Genomic DNA, 27,453 nt, shown 5'->3' with positions numbered 1-27,453 from the left:
ACCCTAATGAATTAGTTTAGTACTCAGTCGGTCTACAAAAGTCAATTACTTGGAACTCTGACTGTAATTATCACTTGCCTTCTATGAGCAAATTTTGAATCAGCGAATAAATGAGGACGAGCTTTTTACACTAATTGATTAGGACCACGCGACTGTGGACAAAAAAGTACAAATGCGAGAAGACTGTGTTTAAAGATTTTTAACTATTTTTACCAAATTAGTTTCTTGGAACAATATAAAATGAGCCGATCTTAAGCTTCTTAAGAGGGACCCGTTTTAATTAGACAGCTAAGTTATATTTTAACGTTGTTCTAGAGGAGTCTGATTATATATTTTATTCATTAACCTTACGTTGCTCAAGAGTGGCTATATTTCAATAAGATATTGTAGTCGTTAGACTTACCCTGCTTAAGAGTGGCATTGTTTCAATAAGTTATCTCAATTGTCAATCATACGCTGCTAAAGACTGGTCCATGACACTCGTAAAGTTATGGCCAGCATCTATGCAGTTTATGTATTCGTTTGAATGTTGTTTTTCAAACTGAAAAATGGAATAACGCCTGGAATTTTACGATCTTCACCTTTACAATCTTTTTGGCAACGTGGCTTTGCTTTATATTTAGAATTGACAAATGAGGATTTAATCGTTATATGAGGCATGTTTGAAAAAATGATTTGCAAAAGAACAATCGTGTGATAGTAACACAAACAAATTTATTGTTTTTAGGTCAAAGATTAACACAAGCACCAGCCATCCAAGTTTTTTGATACTCGTTCTTTAAATCAATAGCACAGTCTGCACGCTCATTTAGAGGAACAACGCGAACACGTGTCGTATCCGACAACTCTTTATTAAGAGGTAGATACCTATGCTGCGTTATCTCTGTGAGTTGAACTTGACCAAATTTCGAAAACTAGACGCATGATCATGTAAGAATTATGGTTGTTATTGAATGATTGGAGTGTTTTCTGCATGTAGGTGTTGCAACTTTTCGTTTGGACACTTTTCTTGGCATGTTTTTTCGATCTCAAAAGTTTCGATCAAATCGAAGATGTTCGACTTAGTCTATTTAGGCCTTTCGAGATTTACTGATACTTTAAAATGCAGTAATGCATAGTAATTTATGCTAAATCGTTGTTCGAGTGACCCCTTTGATATACCAATAGGTCTTTGATTGAATGCCACCACAAGCAATATTTCCTATTTGTTTTTGTACTCAGAGAATACTTCCTTCGCGAAATATAACAGACAAGTTGAAGCTTGTTTTCAAAACCTGAATCTATTTATTTTTTACATTTTCAGAGAATCCTTCCTTCGTGAGAAATAACATTAACAGACACATTAAAGCTTGTTTCCAAAACCTGAATCAATTGTCACGTCTTAATGCTTGCACTGTCAATTAATCCAAATCTAGTTCTAATTATGCCAATAAAATAATGGGTAAATAGTATATTGTTTAGTACAATGTATCATAATTCTACGCATTATAATACTATAATACTACTTCGACCAGTCCAATTTGCTAATCCCGGTAAAAAGCAAAAAAATGACGTTATTTCTGAAATCATTTCATTTAACAAAAACTTTCATTGGCGCGCATTGATTTTTTTTATGAAGTATTTTCCTTTAATAAGATCATGATAATTTTTAATGAGTATAAATATTAAACTACCCTTGTCATAAGTAAGGCAATTGTTGGTTGAGCCTTGGAAAACATGGCTCTCTTCAAGTGACTAAAAATGTTTAACTGGACTTCTAATAGTTAAAGATATTATAGATAATGAGATCTTAGATTAATGCATGTGTAAATTTTTCTATTTATGATAACGTAGAAACTATCAACGACAGATATTCTAATACGTAACTTTAGCAATAGGACTATTTGTTATACCACATCTATTTAGACATTACATCTCAAATAAAAGTAAAATGCAAAATAACTACAAAAAGTGGTAATACTTTTGAGTAAATCACGATCACTACAGCGTTTTCGACAACTTTATTACTTATTTATCTTTTTTTTTCTTTTGCACAACATCTTATATGTTCATTTAAAGTCAACGCATAACTCAAAATCATATTTTACATGTAAATGATATCGATATGTCATACATCACTACGATAGAAAACAATAATATGCCTTTACTCATTTTAAAATTATATGTTTCTGAACCACGAACCTGATACTCACAATTTTCAAAAAATCATATAAAAAGTAAACCAATTTTTTTACTTCAGAAAATTGTTTGTTTTGACCTGCATGGCTACTGGTAGATATGCATTTGTGTATGAAATTAGTTATTTTCAAGTAAAACAGAAACACGTTGAAAATTTCGTCCAAGAAGATTATACATTCACAATTGATTTAAGAAAGCAATAGTCTATGAGATTATTAATCTGGATCTGTGATTAAACTCAATTGAACAATAAAAGAATTGAATCTTAAAAATGATACACGGCTCAAAATACTCGGGTTATAAAGATTGTCATTTGCGAAAGATTTTTGAATCCACAGACAAATCTCAACAATGATTGAATACAAAAAAGATAGATCTAAAATCTTACCGTTCAGTTTTGTTTAATTTGTTTGTCATACTGGGATAATTTGAGTCAAACAAATTGTAACCACGGCCACCCCAGGTCCGGGGAATAGCGGGACTTTGACTTATGATCCGGGGTAAAATGCCCCCACACCCAAGGGACATCCTAGATAAGGCCCATTTCCGCTATATTCGGCGCGGAAACAAAACCACGGCATTCACCCGGCACACGGCCCATTTCCCCAGCTAATCGCGGTATACCCACGGACCTGGGGTCGTGGTTACAATTGACTGGTGCATAATAGTAGCAGTATGAAACAGCTACATTTCCCGAATAGTTGTTTTAACTTGTAAATTTTGTTCGCTCAGAAAACAAGTGTTTAAAAATCAGAACACATATCAAAAACGTCTTCATATCTCAATATTGTCTGAAGACTATATATCCTTGATCATCGGGCAATTGTACGACGGTATATAGAACAAATTAATAAATGTCTCCCGATGGACACTCTGTAGGTATCCTTTTTTTCGATTTTGAAATTTCTTTCACTATTTGTTTATGGATGTTGCAACAGAAAGACGGGAATGTAATGAGCTTTCACAAATGACGTATCATCTCAGAATAGTGGAGCGGATAGCTCTTTTATATGTTTAAGTACTTAATCTCGCTGAATAGATAATAAATTATCCTTGTAATTTGTAGAGACAGGCCTGATTTAGCTATTGATTTCCCCAGATTAACAGCGGACGCAAAAGGCCATAAACAAATATTCAAAATAGAAGAATTAATTAATTACGCAACGTCGACAGTGAAAAACAATAAATGTGACAATTTCGAAATGGAAATTGCCGTTTTGGTTAATGTGGAAAACAATAAATGTGACAATTTGGAAATGGAAATTGCCGTTTTGGTGAATGTTCGCTTTATAACTAAAGATCATGCAATGAGATGCTATAATTACAAGTCTCTCGAGAATGAAGAACAAAAATATTGATAATGCCTTATTTGCAGGAGCACTGTTGTGAATGATTTTTCTTGCGCGGGCGGAATCCGACGACTCCCTCCTAGAGTGTACGATAAAAACAGACGAAACTTGGCTACATTACGTTGAGCCGAAAGGGAAATGACACTCTAGAGTTTAGAAGACGCCTTTATCCCTACCTCAAAATCTTCATAATCTTTCTCGACAGACGCAGAGTCATCTTGGTACAGGCCGTACAGGCCGTAAGAAGCGTCCCGCTCTTTATGAAAATCAAAGGTCCATCGTATGGCACCAAGACAAACAATAAGACGAACCACCCACAGCTCGAGATCCATGTTCTGGGTTTCAAGCGCTTATGGCATCGCTCGAAATAGCCGGACCCCACCCCATTGGGCTTTGCCTGCTGACTGTTTTGTTTATATTTTTAGTGGGGTGAAACACCATGACAGAATGTGCATAACTGACCATCGCTAACATTTTGTCGTCAAAAATGACGTCTACAGTGCGCTGCATATATGACAAAAGATGATATTGTGATAAGGAATTGTTTTGTTATCTGCCTGAACATTTCAACAATGTTTATTATGGTAAATATGCCTAAAACATATGTTGAACTCGCGATATTTATATATTCATATATCCACTGTTCATACGCTTTGCATGTCACGGAGTTTTGGGACAACCTTCGTACATTCTGGAAGAGGGATATGTCGTAAGTACGTAAACAGCAATGTTATGTATTTTTCGCCCCCAAATAAAAGTAATCGGGAGTGTAAGACCACAATTGCGAATGCTAACACCTCAAGGTAAAATTAGACGTGTGTCTTAAGTTGTTTTAGTGGTCATAAAAAACTCGGTCTGTTTCATACCTGCTTGTATAACTAATTGACAATTTCGTTTCTTTGAGCAACTTTGAGATAAAAGTAAACCATGGTATACAAAACCTTGAATGGAGCATGCGCTCTTGCATATGTGTGCCAGCGTATCAACACCAGTCATTGGCTATTGTTTTTAACAACTGCAGATGTCGACCGGCTTGTGCGACTAGATGATTGCCATATCATAACTTTGAATGACTACACTGCACTGTGTCTTCGGACACAGGTTGTTTGGGTGGTATACCATACCCTCTTCTTAGGCGCCAGTAGTTTATATATTCATGGAAGAAGATGCTTCAGAAACTCCATCTTTATCCAACAGTAGCACGTAGCTATTTCGGCTGATTAGAAACTGCACGTTGACAGAAAAAACCATGGATACAAAAACCTGCTGATTACTGTTTAATTCATCTTTCACTTTTTGTGCGGCGTCCAAGCCGGGGAAATTGTCTGGCCCTCACACCGGTTACTATATCAAAATATTGAGTCTGTCAGACAGTTTGTTGAAAAGAAACAGAAAGTCTTAAAGCTGTAAATAGCTGTCATCAACAATAATACAATGTTTTTGTTCAGAAAGATTACATTATAAATTCACGCAGTATTCATATTTAAATATTTGGCATAAACATCACAAAATTCTTGCACGCGTTTACATCTCATCCAGTTGGCCTGACTTTTGTATTTTTGTGACTCATTTTAATAGTTTTTGTGACGTCGTGTATGTTATACAGAAAAACAGTTACTAATTTATCGGAACTTATTGAGTCCTGCTAAACAAGATCATGCTAAGCTTACTAGTTTTGTTATTGTAATTTTTATCCTTTTAAAAGGACTCGCGCATGTTTTTGGCTAGGGTCATGTTATAACGGCTTTGTTGGTGCGTGCTTGTTCGATAGACAAAATCACGTGATGTTAGCAATATATTGTGAACAAAGTAAAAATAGTGATGTAGGCATCGGTTTCAAGTTTTTCCTAGACTAACCGGTATGGGTTAGCACACAAAATACTTTTTCATACCATAATTGTAATTGATTCTTCAATTGTGATACCATAAAATAATTATGAAAGAAGTTATTTCAAATGCTCACCGTGGAAACCTTTTGTTTGTCCAAAACATGAGAAAATCACTCTGAAGTCATCTTATACTGATAAAGGATTGCTGTTAAAGCTATGTTTTGGTTTCTGAAGTCATATTTTATTTAATACGTAATTAGGCTAATTGAAGTAAGATACATAAACCCGTAATGCTTAAGCTTTATAGAACAATTAGGGCCATAGAATGTACAAACACTTTTCATTCTATTTAATTAATCGAGTCAATACCGAAAAACAGTAAAAAACAGTTGATAAATGCACAGTTAAATAACATCGCCAATGCCAGCCTCCCTGGGAGAAAAATCCAATATCCCGATGTGTCCACCATTCAGTGATTTCAATTCTTGCCTCAGATTATTTGTTGATACCACTCAGATGGAATAGGATATGTTACCGTTTTATATTTCATCGGCTTTATCAATGAGAAGGTATTTAGAAAATGGATAACACACTACTTGTAAGTCAATAATGGTTTGGTTTTGTGTTTCTTTACGTTGTTATTGAATTTTCAGTAGGTTATATTTCATTAAATTTATGTATATATTTATGAAATTTAATTAGTAAATAAACATGCACTACCCTTTGTGATATTAAAATAAACAGTATATTAAAAGGCACGATCATTAAAGTTTTGAAACAGTTCTTATTCATAATGGTAACCATTTGTACGAGTACGATTCGGAAACCTTCAATTTATATGACGCATAATACATATATTTAATTGTTTGAGATATCGCTACTTTCCAAAAATAAACTTTCAGTCAAGGTTAAAAGATCAACCAAACGATTAAATCAATATATAATTATTAAAACTATCGTGTCACGTAACCTTACGACACGGTCTTTATTAAACAGAGTCAAATGAATGAATAAAATCTTTAAAAAAAAATTAAAATAATCAGTTCAATACCATGTGGTTGAACTGTTCAGTAACGTTGCTTTCTCAATCGACATATGCATGCCTTGTATTTATGTTAACATAAATGCAAAATGTCATTAATCCAATTTCAATAAGAAAATGAAATATATATCCTTTATAGGTGTTCGAAAAGAATGCATTTGCCTTGTATTTATGTTAACATAAATGCAAAATCTCATTAATCAAATTTCATAGCAAGCTTTTCCTCATCCCATTTTAAATCGTTTTGTTTCTCTCTTTGCACATAGACATTAATTTAAATGATTTACCGTTAATTAAAAAATAAACTCTAGCAAAACTTGTCGGCATTGCACCATCGTTACAGTTTTCTGAATTACTGTAAACAACTTATACTATGCAGCACTTTTTTCGTTCATCCAAGCGTCTGCAAGTATGTTTTTCGTAAGATCTTTAAAACATTCTTTAAACAGAAAAACATTTTAATATATTTTTTTCATTCATGATGCTTAAAACAGGACCACAATGAGAAAACATTGGTGTTGACACATTGATGAAATTTCTTCTAAAATGAGACAGGAGAACCCCATAAATATCCCATGAATACCTTTACCCATTACTAGCAAACTAGCAATCGACAAAAATGAAGGTGATACATGTCAGCCTTCATCCATTGGACACATAACAAGTAGCATTGACAGAAAGTTAAAAAACATACACAAATATCGTGTGAAAATAATGTAAGTAGCTCAAACTAATTTCTTCACCCTGACAAGAAATGCACTAAAAGCAAAACCAAAACCCCTTCGAAATCAATTGAATGAGAACAAACCAAACGCATGCTTGCCAATTAGTGATAAAGAAAGAAATACTCTGTAGAAGAAAGGCAACTTGTAATCAACCCTTCTCAAAGCCTTCTTAATAGGCCTTGGTTCAACATCTGTGTCCAGATCGGAATAAGGCGAACCACTAAATGAAGAAATCTCAGGTTATATTTTTTCATATTTTGATATATTTTAGATCACTTATTAAACAATAAAACTTTCTTATGTACTGATTGAATGTGTTAAGATGCGAAAAATCGTGACATTTGTTTCCTTTGAGAATGGATACTAGTTTTTCCCGAAAATGGTAATTATTCTGCATGTAAATACTGAATCTGTCAGTTGTTAAAATATCTGCAAATTCAGAACTTAATTAAAAGAATAAATATGTAAAAGAAGTAAACAATGAAAAAGTATAATAAATGTTCTTAATTCGGTGTAAGATTTAAACATATTTTACTGAGTGATCACAGAAAGCAATCTTCGCGCAACTAGTGAAACTTTAATTGTATGTGATCACGCGAGAAATAAATTTTGATCTTAAAGCGAAGTGACGAGGAAAATTTGCATTTCATAAATATAATTCTAGATTTCATTGAAACATATGTTATCAAAAGTATATTTTCTAAATTATAATTGATATTTATGAGTATAAATGCATTAATCTATTCTAGAAGGGAATGTATTTCACTCCATCGTGATTCCAGTGGGCTAGAATATCTGCCATTCAATGAGAGGCAGAAGAAAATAAGTACCGGGGCGAATCTATCCGACATACGAAAACAATGTTCCAAGGATTAAGATATGTTTTCATCATCAGAGAGTGACGGTTTCCCAAACAGTAACGAAGAAGGGTTTTGTGGGTGAAAAAGCACTCGTAGCATGTAACATGAATAATCGTTCTTGAGTGTATCGATTACTCTAACGTTTAACTTTGATGATTAAGTTATTTTCTAACCGCGTTTCTGTAATTCCGGATTGTGTTAATTGGATAACAAACAAAAATCTATAAGAAGAATCCAAATTGATTTCTAAATATAGGTTAGTTTTTAACTATATGGTCATATAGGTTAATACACTTATTTCCATAGCTTTGAACAATTAATTAAGGACATTAGTTTGAATTTAGATTTGTCTCTAAATAAAATTATATGAATTGGAATAGTATTTATTATTTTCCAATAACTCAGGAATTAACCATTTGCCAATAAGATATTCAATATCTCAACTTTACACTGTGGTTTATATTTTGTATGAGTAGCCTTTTAACCAATAAATGGCGAATTTTATCGGGTCAAGAGGTTTTGTTTACATGTTGATTACTTTGATGAGTTATTGGTAAAAAAGTTCGACCTATTAATGTAGAGATTAAAACTAACAGCGGTAAATCTCTCCGACAACAGTTTAATTAGATCTTGATTATCCAATGTACCCATCATTTCTTGTACCTCATACTAGTGATCATCTACTGAACATATTTGCAAACTTATGAAAATAAAATAAACCAAAACAATCATATAATCTTGTATTAGGTAGCCTGGTATGCGCTCGTCATTCATTGGCTGGGCGTCAGTGCTCTGATTGGACTAAGACCAGCCAACCAAAGCCCTCACAAGGATGATAACTACTCTCGGTAGTATAATAATTTTATTATATATATGAAATGCTCGCCAAAGCCTAGTACAATTTTTTTCTAATGCGATTTTTGAAACAATACAACAACAATTAAAAGCAAACAGAGATAGTATATTTCGTTTCGATTATTTATTATTTGATTGACTAAAGTTCGTTATGTCTGGATGTGGTCATTTTTTGTCCAATATTTCCAATACGTTAACATGATGTCAAACACCGTTTGTTATCAAATTCTTGTGCGAACGACAACATATCGTACGATCAATTAAAATACAAACAAGTTTTAGAAAAAAAATACTATTTTTCAACTTATATATATGAAAGCCTGGTAAATATATACAAACATAACCAAGTACAACCAAAACTAATGGATTAATAAATCTTACGATTCGATCATTGATAAGATGGGCCAAAATGTGCCTTTATTTGAACTAAATATGATTTAAAAACTTTATTTATACATTTAATGCTGATGTCCTTGACATTACAGTCCCGCGCCGACTTCACCAAAACCACATCAATCGCTATATTCTCAGCTCCATTCTCCATATGAGCTGCCCAAATTTATCCACAACTATACGATAAAGGAGATGTCCAATCAAGGTTTAGTATTTCTGATATTTCATGTTACAGAATAAAAACACTTTTTTATCCTTATTTACTTACTTATTATTCGTACTTCGATATCTGATTTCTGTCATAACATATGATGTTAACCGAATTCTGTGGGTTAATTATTCTTTAAGAGGCAAGTAATTGTCAGAACATCGTAAAAACTTATTCCGATGCTCTTCATTGAGTGTTACAAAACGGGTCGTTTTGTTTATTATTCTGCATGAAGAGTAGATCCAACATTGACAATAAATTCCAAAGTGAAATATCTAATAAAAATCCTGATTACGTACATACTCTGGAATGATACTTGTTGCCTTTTCCAGCTACAGATCGAAACAGATGTGACCTTTCTTCATCCATTCAGTGCTCGGCGAGGCTTCTACGCCAAGCTACTGCAAATGACACAGCTATATGTCATGATGTTGAGGTAGAGATGTGTATACATCTTAATTATTTCAGTTATAATGATGTATTATATTACTTAATTGCCATTGCAATACCATGGCCAACACAATGTTTCTATGGAAACCACATGAATGTCCCGAGCATCCATATTTAACTATGATTTGGTTAAATGGCACAATAAACAAATCCTCATAAATACGCAAGGAGAGATTGATAATATGATGGGACCGAAATGTAACAGGTGGTCGCCTGTGGCCAGTCAGTAAAAAAGAAGTCAATTATGAGGTCATCCGTTCAATGAAGTCTTTATCTCACTCTTAAACCAAGGAATATTGAACCTGTAAGTTCAAACAAAGCCAGGCTCATTGAACGACATGTTTTGTTGTGATACTAATTAACAAGTATATCATCGTCATTATTCCTTAGGAATGCGCTTCAAATTAATGTCTGTATGTGAAATACCGACCTCTAGGGCTGTTTTTTTTTTAACTTTTATGATGTGTAATGTTAGATCATTTGTCATAAGTGAAGTCTATGAGTTCGACATTAAGCTTCTTTGTTAATCTGCTGTAGAGACAAATATCTTTAAATGTCTTGGACAATGTTGGCGACATTGAAACTTGATATATCGTTTCAGACATTTGGTCGGTGTGTAATTGGCAGTCTCAGAAAAGTTGGTAGGAGGGAATTCGTTATGGGTGTTACAGCTTTCCAGAAATTACATATCAAGCTTCGAGACGAATATCGTTGCCATGGAAACATGACTCCTGTTGTAGATGTATCCCATGCTAGACATTTGATTTCTAAACGTAAGCCATCTAAATAGTGTAGCTTTTAGGACTGCGATTTTTTTCAGTGGTTTGCTAAAGTTCTGAATTTAGTTATTGAATGTTATTTAGTGATTTGCTAAAAGTCTTAATTAAGTAGCCGCTTTAATGCTAAGCATTGGTTTGCTAAAACTGTTTTTGAATCGTATTATTTGATTTGCTAAATTTCTCTGTTTCGGCAGTTCATATTTTAGTATGTTGACTATCATACTTGGACAAATAAGAAAGCTTTTCAGTTTACATACTAGAAAATGTTATACATGTATAATACATAGTTATCGATATTTTTACTATATCATTCATTTCAGGACAAGGCGATTCTTGCTGCATTGAACAACTTTCACAGTGTTCGTTTCAAACATATATGAAAATTATCAGCAACAGAACAAACAAGTGCTCCGGAATATCTTACTTAAATGTCTGTTTGAATGAAAACGTGTGTGGAAGAAAAGTTATTATGAAATCTTTGGAGGAAATGTTAAGGCGGTTAATGTTCACATGCCAGTAGATTTATCTCAATATGGTCTGTTAACAATATGACTAAAGGGTCAGTTACATATGTTGACCAATGAATTTAATTATTTAACTGGAATCTACAGCGTCAAGCCTAATAGCCGATACTTAACAATACAGGTCCAACAGATCCTTAACGAGAGACAAACAACATCACATTTATCTGAGACAGATTACGCATTAATTGATGCATTGATCCTTGTAGATGATGCTGCTTTTTCATCAGACATAAATAATAAAATGTTTCTAGAACTCGTCTAGAAAGATAAGGATGGATTAAGTTGTATACAAAAACAACACCCTGAACATGTTCTGTCAATCAGTTGTTCGTTTTCATATTAAAGTTTCCTCAAACCAAAAAATAACACTTATGGTTGTGATTATCTTGTGCATATCTTTTTATTATCAATTATCATATCATTTATCATGTCATTCTATTTTGGTTACTTTCAATGTACTCGAAATGTCTTTTATATCGTTACGTCATGTACATTCGATTGCGATTTATTGAAATATATTTACTATTCATAATTATGTTATGGCTAATGTATTTGATGGAACTATTTCTGTCGTCAATCTGTAAAAAGGAGAATCTGTCAAGCGCTACTTGTATGTGTAGTTGTACGTGTTGACTACGTTTTGATTGTTCCGTTGTCTTTTGGTTATTATGAATAACCAGGAAATATAACGTCATAGTTTCCTGGGTCTAAACTTTTAAAGGCGTTGCTAATGGTGTAGCATTTATAAGGTACATGCTACTTTTGAAGTTGATTAAACTTTTTGTTTATTTTCGTAAATAATATATTTGATATGATGACTAAACTGATTATTCCGGAAAGGCCAAATTATACACATACAAGTTAGTATATTTTTTAAAGTAAGATATACGGCTTGGTCAGCTGACGGGATTATATCAGGTAATATATTGAAATGCAATTAGAGATTGAAATTGAAGTTATATAAAACGAAGTTTCATGTTGAAAGCATATATATTTTGTGCTGAATGTTAAAGATTGAAACATCCTAAGAATCAATACACATGTTTATTCATTTTTGCAAATGCATAACCCTTTGCAATTTTGTTGAAATTTTGAGAAGTGTGACTGACACGAGTGAAGCCATTGCTGAATCGAACAACTAACATCATCACTGTCATCAAATACAAAAATAAAATAAATTCGACATTACATTGCACTTTGTGTTGTGTGTATACCCGAATAACGACATTCGCGACAAAACAATTTGAGATGCTTATATCTCATTTAAACCCTCATTAATATTTTTTCATCTAAATGCAAATCCGTGGCATGTTGTGATTTGTCATTTTACGATAGAGTGTTGATACTGGTCTCCGCTATTATTCGTTCGTTGATTTCGAATGACAAATAAGCCATCTAGATGCAATCTTGATTTGTAAAAGGAAATTAAATTTCGAGACTTTGTTCATGATGAAACAATTCATTAGCACAATCTTCCTGCTTTTGTGGGAATTAGATTGTATTAAAATGCACCGAAAATTACTTTATAATGTCAGCCTACACGTTCAAGTGGACAATGTGAGTTACGTTCCTGCAACTACAGCCATAAAACTCCATTACTCGTGGTTTAAAGCAAATTTGCAACCTTTTATGATGTTTTATTTGAGTAATTATTCTTAGTGCAAATAACACAAATAATGCATTAAAAATGAGATCTTTGACTCTCACTAGCTGCGATTCCATTTACTCTCAACCTCAGCTGACACAATTTCTTGGAACAAGCAAAGCCCACTTACTAACTAAAACCTAAGGTACAAACTAAACAAATTTAAAAATGTTGATTCAGACTGTTTTATTCCGAACGATATAACATGACCCACTGATCAGAGGAAATTACAATGTGGACGTGCTATGCTTCCTGTAGTATGTAGCTCCATTCCATTCAGCTTAACATGTTTTAGAACCTTAATAGATACGATCGGGGAAAGAGAATTCGATAGATCTGCCCACGCTGAAACTAATGTGTATCTCTTACATCATTGTAAAAACGTGTGGTTCAACACTTTTGTGAAATTGTGATATGCTTTTTGTGTTCGAAATGTGTTATATATAAACTTGATTATTTTCAGTAAAATACGTTGAAACAATTTCATAGCATATTAATTTGAATTATGAAAAGTATATTAAACAATTTCCTGAATATATTACCCTTTTCTTCTGGTAATAGACTAAATATTGACAAAATGCAAACCGGGTATTCGTTTCAACCCTACAATTGTGATACAATTTTCTGAAATATTATCTTAAATGTGTATTTCCCTAGTACAAATTTAACGAAATATCTATAAAAATGTCTTAAAGATATTGTCATTGGAGATTAGCTCTAGTTTTCCTTCAAATTCGAGATATTTGATGCAACGCTTTTATTAAAAAAAGGTATAAAACGGATCTGATTGATGTTTAAAAATTACTATTTTTTCGCAAATATCTACGACCACAATTTACGACGGCGACATCAAACGGCTACTGTAATTTATCGTTTAAATGCCAAATCCTGGTGTGGCATGATTCTGCATAACTGATTAATTAACGTCAACGTTGTTTAGCTTTTATCATAATCTACATTTAATTTAATAAGGAAATTCCATTTCGTGACTGTAAATATGATTTGATCCGGCGATTTGTACCTATGAAATTATGTATGTGCCCAACATTATGATCACTCCGATTGCATGCATAAATATTTCATCGCTGTTTTGATGTCTTCTTCTTTATTGGTAAAAAGGTTCTTTGATTTTGTGTTTTCCGTCTATCTGTGTCTCTGTCTATCTGTGTGTCTGTCTGTCGGGAATGACGTCACAAGTATCCAAAACCGTTAAGAGATTTTGTTGAAACTTCACAGAAAATATTTTTACACAGATTTATGATCCTAGAGAGACAGAGAATTGTTACCGTGACAATACTGCCTACAGGGCATATTTTCCCATTGTTTTACCCTTTGCGTGACGGTTCCTCGATAAACATAGTTTTATATGGACACGAATGTTTTGACATAATTCGTTTTAAATTGGCGATGTTTAAATATTGTCAGACTCTAGAAACGACAAAGTGATTTTGTTGTTTTAAAAAAGAACTCTGGCAGCGTATCTATCTTAATGCAAAACATGGCTTTGGGTGAGTCGTCTTTTAAAGATTGATTGACGATATCGGTTTCCCATTGCATTGTGGTGATCCTCTTGAATACCAAATACGACTCCTTGATCCACCTCTAATTTGTCCACGGAGGTTTTTTGAGGTGTTTTTTTCAATGGTAAAGCGACAAAAAGGCATCACGCAATTGTGTTAAAATCTTAAAAGGCTTATTTTCAGGACAGACGCGGTTCGACTTTGATGAATTATTGTATGGAAGTATATTGTGAATGTGACATTTCACATTTCATTTTACGCAACGCCTAGTATTTAATCATGGTGGCATCGAACTTACCCCGGCTACAGATTTGTTACTGTGCCTATATCTTACTATATATTGATTCAAGCTAAATGATTACACAGACAGACAAGCGAACGGATGGATGGACATACAAAGGGACACACTATCGATAGACGGACAGGAAGGCAAACAGGCAGCCAACCAGGTGAACAGACATACAGCTACACAGACATATATGTTTACATTTATTTACCTCCATTGTATTAAAAGCAATATAAAAGAATAAGTCTATGTATTGTAAACAACGAGCAACTTCAAGCACATAAGGAAAATGCAACTTTTTTAAAGTATATAGCGCATTAACTTACATCTCACGGTTGTTTTGCAACATATTTGTCTAAGAATAAATTTTGAGAAGGCTTCAGATGCAGGCCATCATAGAAAGCTGGACCGAAGGTGTAATTAAGTCAACATTTCATTCTGCATCGTTATCATTAAAGTGACAAAACTGTCTTGACTAAAAAGAATTAATAAGTTATTTGCTTTCAATCATATTTTATACTTAATTATCCGTAATTTGTAAATAAAAGAAAATTCAAACTATGACTAAGTTGGATGTATACTGATATTTGAATGTTGATTGATTGTATTGTCTGGACACTGAAACTGTTTAAAATGACACTGTTAAGTAAAAATATATATCAGATTATTTGAAGACGAAATTAGGCTGTAACCTTGTCAAATAATATACGAAATATATTTTTATGTTAAAATATTTCGATAAAACTTTCTGGTAAGAAACCACTAAATAAATTTCTTAAATTATATATCATAGTCAATTGTCTGATTTGTAAGCGAAATTACACTGAGTTCTAGTGTTTCAACAATCCCAAGCACTCTATATTTGAAGGAAGTTCAACTTGTGTAATAACCATAAATGTAAGATAAAATAACGTCTTATACAAAAAAAAATTGGTTGAACGTAAGCAATTTATATTCGATTAAGTGGCAAAATGTAAACAATTATTAATAAATCGATTTAGTAAATGCACGTTGTTTTAAACAACAAATCATTCAGCTTCAATACTAATAAAGATAGAACGTATCCAATGGACTGAGAGGATAAACCCATAATTTTTACTACACGGAAAAGTAACAAAAGTCTTCCGAATACGCGTTCTGATCATGATCACGATATATAGCTATTAATAAACACTTTAAAAATTGAAACGAAGATTATCTCAACATCAATTGTTATTGACGACCATTTTTTCTTTTCAATCACAGCTTCTCTCTGCATGTTTTCTCATTCTGATGGTCTGTTTGTGATCGAAACCAACTTCATCCACTCCTTGTAGCAACGTGTCACACATAACACAACCACAAAATTGAAAAACACCGGTTTATGAAAGTCTAAAGGTGTTGTGACTCTTGTAACCTGATGCCTTTGACTCCATCCTAGTGCATTTAAAATTAATTTTGGTCTTGTTCCTGTTTCACTGTTGTATTAGACGGATACAATACAAGAAAAAGGTGACATAAGGGGTCCAGATATGTTCACAATTGCATTGAAAATATTAAAACAAGCAGCTACCTAAAAACCTTTACTTTGAAGGGAATACTAAATTTAAAGCTCTAAACTCTTTAGGGCTTGATCTTTGACAATGTTGTTCTTACCAACCATTTCAATCAATGAACAATCAAATGCCAATTTGATGCTTTTATGTTCAATATGTGCTTTCCCTCCGAAGAACCTCTCGTTCCGAATATATTTAATCTATTTTATATATAGCTAATGACATTACAATCACCGGTTTTTATTCAAATATTGAAACCTTTTATTATTATAATTATATCAAAATAGCAGACACACAAAGGTTGTCTCGTAAAAACCGTTTCTTGATTTTGTGATTAAATATAAGTACAGGAGAAAATAACACCTACAATGACCAGACAACATCCCTATTCCTCCGAGGTTAACGATACCACAAATCCATCCTTCTCGAAGCACTTCACCAATTTAAAACAATTTAATCATCGTATAAACGGTAATGGTTTATTTCGTATCATTCAATCATAGGATAAAAATAAATGTATGAGTGGTTCACATTACTTTCCCACCTTTGACAAAATAAATGCATGTTAAATGTTTGCCTCGCAGAAAGTAATACCCATTATTGGAAACAAAAACAGTTTACCGTCTGTTATTCCTTTATGCTCTCTGATATTTATGAGAGAACTGACGCAAATAGGTGTTATGTATTAAATTCTCAGAAGATGAATTTCCTAAATATTTCTATCACTATTTACAATTTCCATTCCCATTTCATATTTTTTAACCCTAAACGTTTTCCCGTAATACTATTAATTAAGTTAATAGGGAATAATTGTGAAATATACGCAACTTTTCCGGAATGCAATACACAATTTCTATGGTTGAAGTTGTTGTATTGAAAAAGAAAGATTGTCTTTTAGAGGCTTTCCTCATTTAAGCATTGTTCAATATGTGTGAGGAATCACTTTATTGGCGGATAATGTCTACTTAAAGACCTTGTTATGTCTCTACGTATTTTCGCCCGAAAAAAAAAATCAAATTGTGAGACTAATCCGACGTTATAATCAAGTCCCTATTTGGTCAATATGCGCATTAGGTTGAAGCCTTTTTATTGTTAACAGTTTTGCCATTTGGAAGCATTTTCATACACTAGCAATGAGCTGTAACGACGAGAACTGTGAACAATGAACTATTGCTTTTCGACATAGGCTATATCTTAGACACGTTTGTGTGCTTGGTGATTATCATTTTGACGGTCTGATGGTGATCGATGCCAACTTCTTCCAAACGCAGTGTCATATATCAAGCCTAAAAAATGATGGGAAATAAACTAGCTACTGAAAATTCATAACAATAGTTTCAATTACATTAACATATGTCCTTAAATATTTTTAAAACGGCAAAAAAAACGATTTAATAATAGAAGCAGATACGTTAGATGCATGGAAACTATTTGAACACTAAATCCAACTTAATTACATTGACAATACTGCAATTCCCATTGAAGTCAATGAACAAACTCACGTATTGTATTTCGCGACTCATGTTTTATGCTTTGAATGCTATTTATTTCTCCTGCCGGAGGAATTCTTTTGAATGTTATGATAAGTATTTCTATTTTGCAAATCCTTACTCATAATGACTGCTTTATTAGAAAGTTGTAAAAAAACGTTCATTTTCATATATAAATATAAAAAAAAAAACTCAGGTAAGGACACGATAAAACTGTTTTTTGATTGTTGGGTAACATATATATGACAGGGCAAACTGGCATCTACTGCGATCAGAAAAGTAGCCTATTCCTCCAAAATCATCAATAGCACAATTTGATCCTATTGGCACGTACACCTCATGCAGTTTATACACGGTATTAGGTAGAATAATTTAATCATCGTATGAACGTTAATGGACTTGTTGAATATTGCAGTCATAGAGTGGAGCTGCACGTCTGAGAACCTCATATCACTCTCCCGTCTATAACACCACTGAAGCGTTTTGGAGTTTTGTCTTGCAGAAAGCATGACGCATTCTCGGAGACAAAAATCAGTTTATAATCTATTAATCGTCTGGTGATTAACTGATTTTTGTAGGAAAAATAAATGTCAAAGCGTTTTTAGTACATACACAGGAAACATTTCTTATATATTAACACTTCACACAGATAATTTGCAACTTCATACCGCATTTGTGCACTTTTGATATCAGGTATTTAAGCTAAAAGGAGAACTATCACTGGTCTACTGGAATGGATTTGTAGATGAATTTTTAAAATGACGCATTATTCATAATGGATTTGGACCTTATATCACGCCAGTTTTTATTTTCATTTGTTTCAGGGGAAGTACGTTGAGTGAAGACCTAGCAGCCTCTATTTTTGTTGTTTTCTAACTAGATCACGAATTTCTTTATTATTCTCGAAGTATGCAAACAATAAATGCATATACGTTTCAGTTATGGAATCGACACATATAATTGTTTTGATATGAATTCAATAATCATTTTGCATCTTTTTCACTTTAAATTTCTGACCAAGAAAAAAGGAAAAAAGGAATGTATGAGCAAGGTTAGAGGGGCTAACCTGATGTTATATAAAAACCTTGTTTCAACTGAGAGAGATAACATTCGCAATATATACACTTCAGAGATTTGTTATACCCTAGACTTTGTTGTCGGAAATTGGATTCAAATTGCAGGATACATATGTCGTTAATTCATAGTCTTAATGGTCCCTGTGCACATTACACTTCTCTATACTGATCCATTGTTACTTACATTTTCAAGAGTTGTTGTGTATTTACATCACGTTTACGAAACGTTTGCATTATATCATTTGATGGAATCGTGATTTAAAGGTGTATTCAAATTTTGGATTGTTTTGTTATTTTCCTTTGACTGTTTTCTTTAGATAGATTTAGTATAAACACTAGTGTGTAAAGGCAGCACTCAACATACCGCATTTGCATGACTTGGAAATAGACAACGACTGTAGAGCTATATGGATTATTCAAAACGGCGGACTGTACTTCTTTAAGAAATGTAAAAGGAAACGGATACGCATTAAGGGTTTGTGTTACATCAATGCCGTAAGCCTGGTTTTGCGAAACCAACCCAATTTTACTACAAGCTATAGTAAATAACGAAAATACGACATAGTCAAAAACAAAACAATAGTAACATAAAAGATCCCGCTACATATCTAAACCTTATAAGTAAATACACAATGTAATTGTGAGCCAATGAAGTAAATGAAAATGATGTCCTCTACGTTGCCTCTTAATTTCTGGGAATACCGCAAAATCAATTGGCGCAAGATATGGCAAGTACGGTGGATGCGCGACGGTTTCCAAGTCTATCAGATTATGTTCAAGCCGGGTAGATGCAGTAGTGTTTTGTAGGGTAATTGTCCATGTGCAATAAAACACTAATACAGGTTTTCACCCGGCGCTTTTTAGCGATCACATGTGCCTTGAGTTCTCTTTAAAAAATCTTAAACAGACGATCTAGAAATAACATAATAAAACGTTTGCGTTTATGTCATCATTTCATTTCAATTTTAAGTGCGGTAACTATTTTTATATCTACTAGTACTAATAATAATCGTCTGTTTAAATCCACTTCGATGACGTTCTTCACCGACGGCACTGACGTCATGCCCTTATCTTTTACCATCCTCTTCCCTTATCGATTTCTATGGTATCTCACCCTTTTCTAAAACGTTGATGTCAATTGCATACTTATGAACGGCACACAAATTGTTTCATTCCAATCTCGACATCATGGGCATAGTCTGTGTCGGTGTTTTCCCGAATCCAACGCAAAACTTTATCATCGCTTGCGCTTTTACAAAGTCCGATGACGCCATGTTGTATCCAAGACTGTGTTTGTAATCAAGTCAGAAAATAACGAATTTTACACGGAAATGACGGCAGAAATTTGAACAGTGTTTTAGTATGACGTCAGTGTAATATGTGACATAATTTGGTGGAATTTCATGGATAAACGTGGAAAGAAAGCATGCTGTGAATGATACATACATAGTTTGTAAACATACATTAAAGGCGCTGCGCCGACCGTGTGTTATTGCTATTTTGAAACGCATACTTTTTCAATACTCATTGAATTAAAAAAATATGTATCGTCAATGCTTGAATAGGATATTAATTATTATTTAAATGATTTGGACGAAAACTATAGAAAATATGGAAAAAGTCCACGTAATTCTGGATCACCCCTCCTAATGAATCCCTGTCGATAAATCCCACCTGCTGAATGTGATGACTTGTACAGATTTTAATTTACATTTCCAGCGAATCTTTCTGTTTGAAAAAATACATTGACAGACTTATAACAACTTGTTTTTATCAATTGTATTGTTTATATATCAGTCACTTGATATCTTGCTGATACAATGTTTACGCACGTGCTTGAAACCTTTGGTCTATATTCACTAATGTCTTGAGTCTTCAACACTTGCTCATACTAAAGGTTGCTGGAGCAATCTTAGCTATCATGGTTAACGTTTGCTTTATACGCAATCCATTTAAATGCACATGTTTCATATAGCACTCTTTTGATTGAGTTTAAGCTTCATCGTTGTGATCATTGGAGTAAGACAATAGGGCTTTATTGGAGTTGGATGCATTGACTGATATAAGCGGCAAAATATTCGAGCACACAGCCTTCGGACAGCTCTACTTTAAGTTAAAGTAATGATCCCCGCTAAAAATGCAAGACAGAATAGTTAAACGACAAACAAGAAATTCAATTTAATTTTGTCATGCGTATTGTTATTTATCGGGTCAAACCTGTCATGGCTATTGATTTCCCCAGATGTACAGCGAATCCAAACTGTCTTTAAGAGTGATGCCACATTGGACCATTGATTAATTACGCAAACTCGACTGTAGAAAACAATGAATGTGAAACGGAAAATGTTGTTTTGGTTGATGTTTGCAACATAATAAAGGTCATCAGATGAGAAGTGATAAGACCAATTCACACGAAAATTACAAACACTGAAACTATCTCCTTTTTGATCTTTCAAATGTACCTATTAATACTTTGCAACCATACATAGCCATTGACAATTCAAATTAGTCTTAATGGAATGCTTAGATCAAACGTGACGATCAGAAGCAAATATATACGAAAGACAACCTCTCACCAGCGCTTCGGTGGAAACAATACTTAAACTAGAACTCATTTTGATCGTTTTTACTGGCATGAAGAACAAATAAAAAACATGGAATAACGAAATACAAGACACAAAAGACATAATGCTCCTTGATATCGAATACAAGATGTTTTAAATAATCATAAATCACTTGGAAATAATACATCATATTCAATTGCAACTTTGCTTACAATGTATTTCATTAATAACCACTCTCTTGATTTATTTAAAACTTCATCATTGACCATGTGGTACCAGACATTGGGGCCAAATTTGCAAAACAACTTAACTAAACAATTGAATTCATTGACTGATGTTCGATCACCCACAAATATGCATAACACATACTGATCATGATCACCCTCGGAGTGAAATTCACACACTGATCACGACTACGCTCTACTTACTTTTCGTGCCGACATTTTTCGAATATAATATCATGTCGTATCAAAGATATTCCCCGCGTTTATGGTGATGGACAAGCCCTGCCTCCCTTCAATCCCAATATCTCACCACAACGAATTAGTCTAGCTCTCGGTCGTTCACAACTGTCAATTACGTGGAACTCGGCCTTCTATTACCGATTTATCGGTATGAGCAAATCTATAATCAGCAAAGAAAACACGACGAATTGTATTCACTTATTGATTGGGACAACTAGCAAGAGTAAGACAGTGTCATTTTATTACCTTTTAGTTAGAAGCCTAACACCAGGACAGAAATTCAATTCATTGGTATTTGTGCAAACTTTCAAGATCAGACTGAGAATATGGTTGCTAAAGGCTTCTTAGTAGGCAATATCGGTCAGGTGGTGTTGTGTTGTGGCACGTATGTTTATTTCTGCAGCTTTCATTACACTATACATGCTATGATCTACCTTGTTTTTAATATGAATGGTAGTTTTTTACTGCTGGCCTCAATTCATTGCATCAATTCATACGCCCGACAAAGAAATATCACCAGAATGTCGGTGCATCGTGTAATAAGAAACTATAACTGAGCACAGTTCATTCCTCGTCAAATCAGCATCTCTTGAAAATGTCAGCTGTCTCTTTACATTCCACGATCAGTAATAAATGGACGGAAATGAAGAGACCTGTTGTCAAGTTTAGCGCTGTTTCAGTTGGAAGAGCAATGCATTAGGAAGAACATGATACAGTAAGCTCTGAATTGTACAACGATAGCTTTGTTAAGATGAATGATGAACTACGCAGCTGAAATGATGCACCTATCAATGTTTTCCTCAGCAAAAGACTGCACATTTTGTTGTCTGAATCCGTGCAGTAATAGGAGTAGAAACTGACACTATTTTGAATCATAACCTCTTTTTTGTTCTTTAGTTGAAATTGAGATCAGACTTAAGTTTTTTTGTAAAAATAGGGCCTGGTAATATGCGCTTAACAGATGCAGTCTGTTCTGAATGTGGGATAAAACGTTTCATGCTAAATGGAATTTTTCGGCAAAATCCTGTTTCCTGTAGGCAAGCTGATGATGTTGTCTGATGATTTTAATTAAAGACACTGTTAAATCTTTAAGTAGTTTCTCCCGGAAATACGATTCAAATTGTTCAACAAATATGTCGTTAACTTTTTGTCAATATGGTCGTTCTGCACATCAGCACGTAAACCTTTAATGATTTCAAATGAGTTTCCTGATATTGTGAAGAACCAATAGTCTATGTATGAGATAAACCTCAATCAGAAAAAAGTAAAATCCATTAACATTTATACTGAACTCTGAACATATGTTTGAACCATACGCCGTATATGCCGATGTTCAATCTAAGAATTCAAGATCAGAATTGGTTAAGAGAGAGAGTTCAACAGCTTACTTACCATCGTCCGAGTAAAACAAAAACTGTTTTATTGCAAAAGGTATAACCGGCACTTGCTAGATATTCATCATGTTTAGCTATATTGCTCTTTCGCTCTTAACAATACATATGCGCGTTTTGCAAATGCCCATTTTTCGACGAAAAAGATCACTGCTATATTCTTGTACGAAGCAACAATCTTGTTACAATGATCTGGTATACCATTGTGCAATTGCATAAAATAATACAATATAATGTCGATACGATAACTCGTGCACATCCATTGCCGATAAAAGCTCCTCTAAGATTTAACATGATAATGCATTATTTGGATTGGTCGAATAGACATATATTGTAAAACTGTACTGGTTAAGGAAAAAAAATGGGGTTTACTATAGTTCTAGATATGTCAGATTTTTTTAAGAAAATCATCAAGACATCAAACATATTAATAAATCATTATCCTTTGTGGAGTATATTGAACAGAAGTTTCGTTGTTATTCGTATTTTCTCTTGTCTTATTTAAGGCAGAAATGTCGATGATACTCAAAGCTCTTTGTTGAAGTCTTCAAAGCGAAGCTATTTTTACTCTTTTTTTCTAAAAAACCTAGCATCAATATCAACCATCACATTTAATGTACTTATGTTATTAAAATACAGAAGGAAACTCCTCAATAAATATCAAGGGCATGCAAATAACAGGTTGAACACGAAGTCGTAAAACGTTAAAAACAACGTAGTGTACATATTATGTGAATGATGTCTGGAGTTTGTCAAGAAATAATTTTCTAGAAAAACAATCTGCAATCTTAAACGTAAAGCTTCTGTCATACAAATTTCTTTAGGGATATAATTTTTCAGCATTTTCGACTATCAATAAATAATTGTCTTTACATTTCACCGATGTTTGCAAAACAGTATAAAAACAACACTGAGAGACGACAGGGCGAAGTTGGATAGAGTATGATGACATTCATTTAATTAGAACGACAATAAATCTCAAAATTGACACCGTGTCAAATTACTTTAGTTCCCTGCCGTTCAACAACTGTCAATTAACAGGGAACTCGCCCTTCCGCTCTGAGAAAGTAGAGTAGCTGAGAATAAATAGGGTCAAATTGTAGTCATGTAATGATTGGGAGCATCAGACTGTCAACAAAAAAATGAATGGAGAAATGCAAGAATTCTTTTGTTTAAAGATCACAATAATTACCAAATATCTTTTGTTTAAATCTGATGAGAAAAGAGGAAAAAAATGCCAAGGAATAAACATTTAATAAGAGTAATACAATGTAGATAATTTATTAATTTGCCCCAAGACCAAAACAACGCAAATACTCAAACTACCTCATTTTGTTTTTGATATTTGTGTTATTTACAGTGATATGTGGGCTGTAAGGCTTGTGTGTGTAATGTTTAAACCCCTTTAAATTATATCAACTTTTAACTTTAAACTTAATATCAGATTCTATCAACTTTGGACTTTATTCTTGTTTTCCGCCATACCTGACCAAACACGAACGTACCTTGTTTCACCCATGGTCGATAGTTTTGGAAAGTTTTACAACAATATTGCATCAATATATTAGTGTGAAGTAAAAATCTCACCAGAATATCGGTCCGATGTGTATAACATTCTAAGACTATAATTGAGAACAATTCATTACTTCTTAAAGCCAGCACCACTGGAAAATATTTATTTATTTAACACTTTCCAAGAGGAGTAGATTGACTGGGAAAGGGGAGACTTGTTGTCAATGTAAGCGCTACATTGACACTCGATTAGAACGGCAATAAATCTAAAACAGATAAGCAACTTTTAGCTTTGATATTATCAACATTGTTTAAGATCTAATTGAATTACAGATGCATACGTTACGACAGCGGAATTCAATTGTATGGTAGTTGTTTTAAATGTTAAAGTTGAACATATCATATACGTATACTTTACATAAACCATCTATGACGCTTCAACAATCAAACGCCATTGTATTTGCAATAAATATATTCAGATAAGATAAACTTCTGCCAAGTATGTATTTGTGTAAATCGGAAATCATATTAAATTGTATATCTTATGTGGTGTTAAATATAAGTGTTTTACTATGTTTTTTTTACAAAACGAATAAGCACCAACCACATATGTGTTACCCTTATCTTAGTTCATTTTAACCCTTATAATATATATTTTTTAATTGTTTTATTTTCAATTCTTGTCTTTAAAGAAATCGGTTTATCTATGCTAAATTTAATTCATTTTTTGCTAAACTTTTAGTGATCCTTATGTTTGAATCTATGTAACCGTACAAGAAAAGAAAATGACACAAGCTCCAACAAATGACAAATTTCCTTTCTACATGTAAAACTCGTGTCCATAAAAAATTGTTTCGAAGAATACGATATTATCACATTCAATATGATAAATATGTTATAATAGCGGATTTTTTCCTAGCAAAGCTTGTTTCCTGAAATGCTTTCTGACATTTTCACTTCCCAATCTTGTTAATTCTTTTAGTAGTGTCTCCCGGAAATGAGAATCAAATTGTAAGACACATCTGTAGTTAAGTCGGTTACGAGATGCACAAGGAACATTCTTCCACTCTTAACTTCTAGACTTCGGTAAATGAAAACAAAAAAAGATGATTCTTTGTTCAATTGCAGTGTCTATGTTACAAAATAATGCTTTAACAATGACGCGTATTTTATTAGGAAATCCAGGGAATGCATGAATAAACCATTTATCATGTTTGTGCATAAAGCGTTAACAAAACAACATTATAATTGGTCATTTTTGGGTGATTCATGATAATTTAAAATCCAATTATACAATGTAACTAAAGGGCCAAGCCTAGTTGTCACCATATCAAATGTGAACTTTGTTTAGTGGCACAAGGTCATGGCCCTAACGGAACTTAAGCAGGGACGGGAGAAACACAGGTACAACACCAACAACAAACCACACACGCCGCAAAATATTTTATCTATAAATGATGGGATGGATTCCGCTTTGGAATGGTCACTGAGGTCATTGGAACACGAGTATACTTGAGGATGAAACTAGTTTAAATGTACATAAATTAAATTGATTAAAGCTTATCAATAATTTCAAAATTAAAAATAATTGCGCCTCAAAACTTGTCAGGAGGTATATATCAACTGTGTTCAAAATTAAACGGTCATAAAGCGTTTAGAAAGACAACTCGTTACACAATATCATTAAGAAAAGGCATTTTTGTCAACGAGCGTGTAATACAATGTGTTGGCCGAACAGGTTACTCGAGGTTTATTTGAAGTTATAAACTGAATTATGTATCAGATTTCCGACACTTGCTTAACATTCATCCGAGTTTCCTAGTCTTACAATCGTTGATAAGATGAATTCTATATGTAATCGACATTACAGGGTGAATTCTAAAACATTACTCATCTACTATTTAAGGTAGAAACCATTTGGCGGTGTTGTTTGATAGAATATTTATCCTTCGAGAAAATCCATCTTATTCTTTGTTCATATTGAGAACAATTCAACCGTCGTTAAACCGATCTCTTGAAAATGTCAAGTGTCTCAAACATTCCGCGAGGAGTAATAATACGACAAAGAATTAGAGGCCTCTGGAAAATGTTGGCTCTCTTCTGTGATTAAATTTGGAAAAGCAATGAAACCAATCAGGAAAAGGCAATGAATGTAATCCGTAAAGGTGTTGTTTGTCTTATTGACATCGCTGAATAGAAATGGTGAAACAGTACTGCAGAAGACTTTGTTTATAATGTTTTCATAAATATGAAACACATATATTTTTCAACTATACCGCACAAATGAAGCCTTGACGGTAGAACCATTAATATGGATTGACTTCGTTTGGTGAACATTGATACCACGCTTACCTTCGAAACCTAATACGTAGCAGGTTTACAGCCATTACAAACCAAAAATACAAAGTATTTTTGTCAATGACTCTTAAGTGTGACTTTGATCTTTGGCCTATCGATAATGGTTCTTTCATGCTATACATCCGACATTTTTAAGATCCGTATATTCATGGTCAAGTCACAGCCCAGACATCCCAGTACGCAAGGAGTTTTACCATTGACCCTTAAAAGTGACACTGACCTTTTGTCCAAATGACCTGAGTCTGGTACAGAACACGTTGCTTCTTCATGTTGAAAATTTGTTAATTTAAATACACCAAGGTATGGCCAAGTTACAGGCAGTTAATTTGAAATACCCTATTGTTTGTCAAAATATTTTCAATTACCCAAACTCAAAGCATTGTTACAGTCACAACATGACAAAACATTGACTTATGACCA

At 33.4% G+C, this 27,453-nt stretch overlaps 1 protein-coding gene across 1 annotated transcript; it reads left to right on the top strand.

Moving 5' to 3' along the window:
- Nucleotides 1–5,867: 5,867 nt before the first annotated feature.
- On the top strand, nt 5,868–12,349 carry LOC128245111 (uncharacterized). Its single transcript, XM_052963349.1, has 6 exons — nt 5,868–5,954; nt 8,731–8,831; nt 9,324–9,436; nt 9,772–9,875; nt 10,491–10,662; nt 10,989–12,349. Exons 1-6 carry the CDS (start codon nt 5,937–5,939, stop codon nt 11,186–11,188), a joined length of 708 nt encoding a protein of 235 aa, XP_052819309.1. The 5' UTR covers nt 5,868–5,936; the 3' UTR covers nt 11,189–12,349.
- Nucleotides 12,350–27,453: the final 15,104 nt, after the last annotated feature.

Source organism: Mya arenaria, chromosome 8 (genome assembly GCF_026914265.1).
Source record: "Mya arenaria isolate MELC-2E11 chromosome 8, ASM2691426v1".
Taxonomy (NCBI): domain Eukaryota; kingdom Metazoa; phylum Mollusca; class Bivalvia; order Myida; family Myidae; genus Mya; species Mya arenaria.
This window is presented reverse-complemented; position numbering and strand designations above follow the sequence as displayed.

Excerpts from the sequence above, each read along its gene's own strand:
- LOC128245111 (XM_052963349.1), top strand. Across the intron at positions 9,876-10,490 it reads CTATATGTCATGATGTTGAG|ACATTTGGTCGGTGTGTAAT; the intron begins GTAGAGATGTGT and ends ATATCGTTTCAG. Across the intron at positions 10,663-10,988 it reads TAGACATTTGATTTCTAAAC|GACAAGGCGATTCTTGCTGC; the intron begins GTAAGCCATCTA and ends CATTCATTTCAG.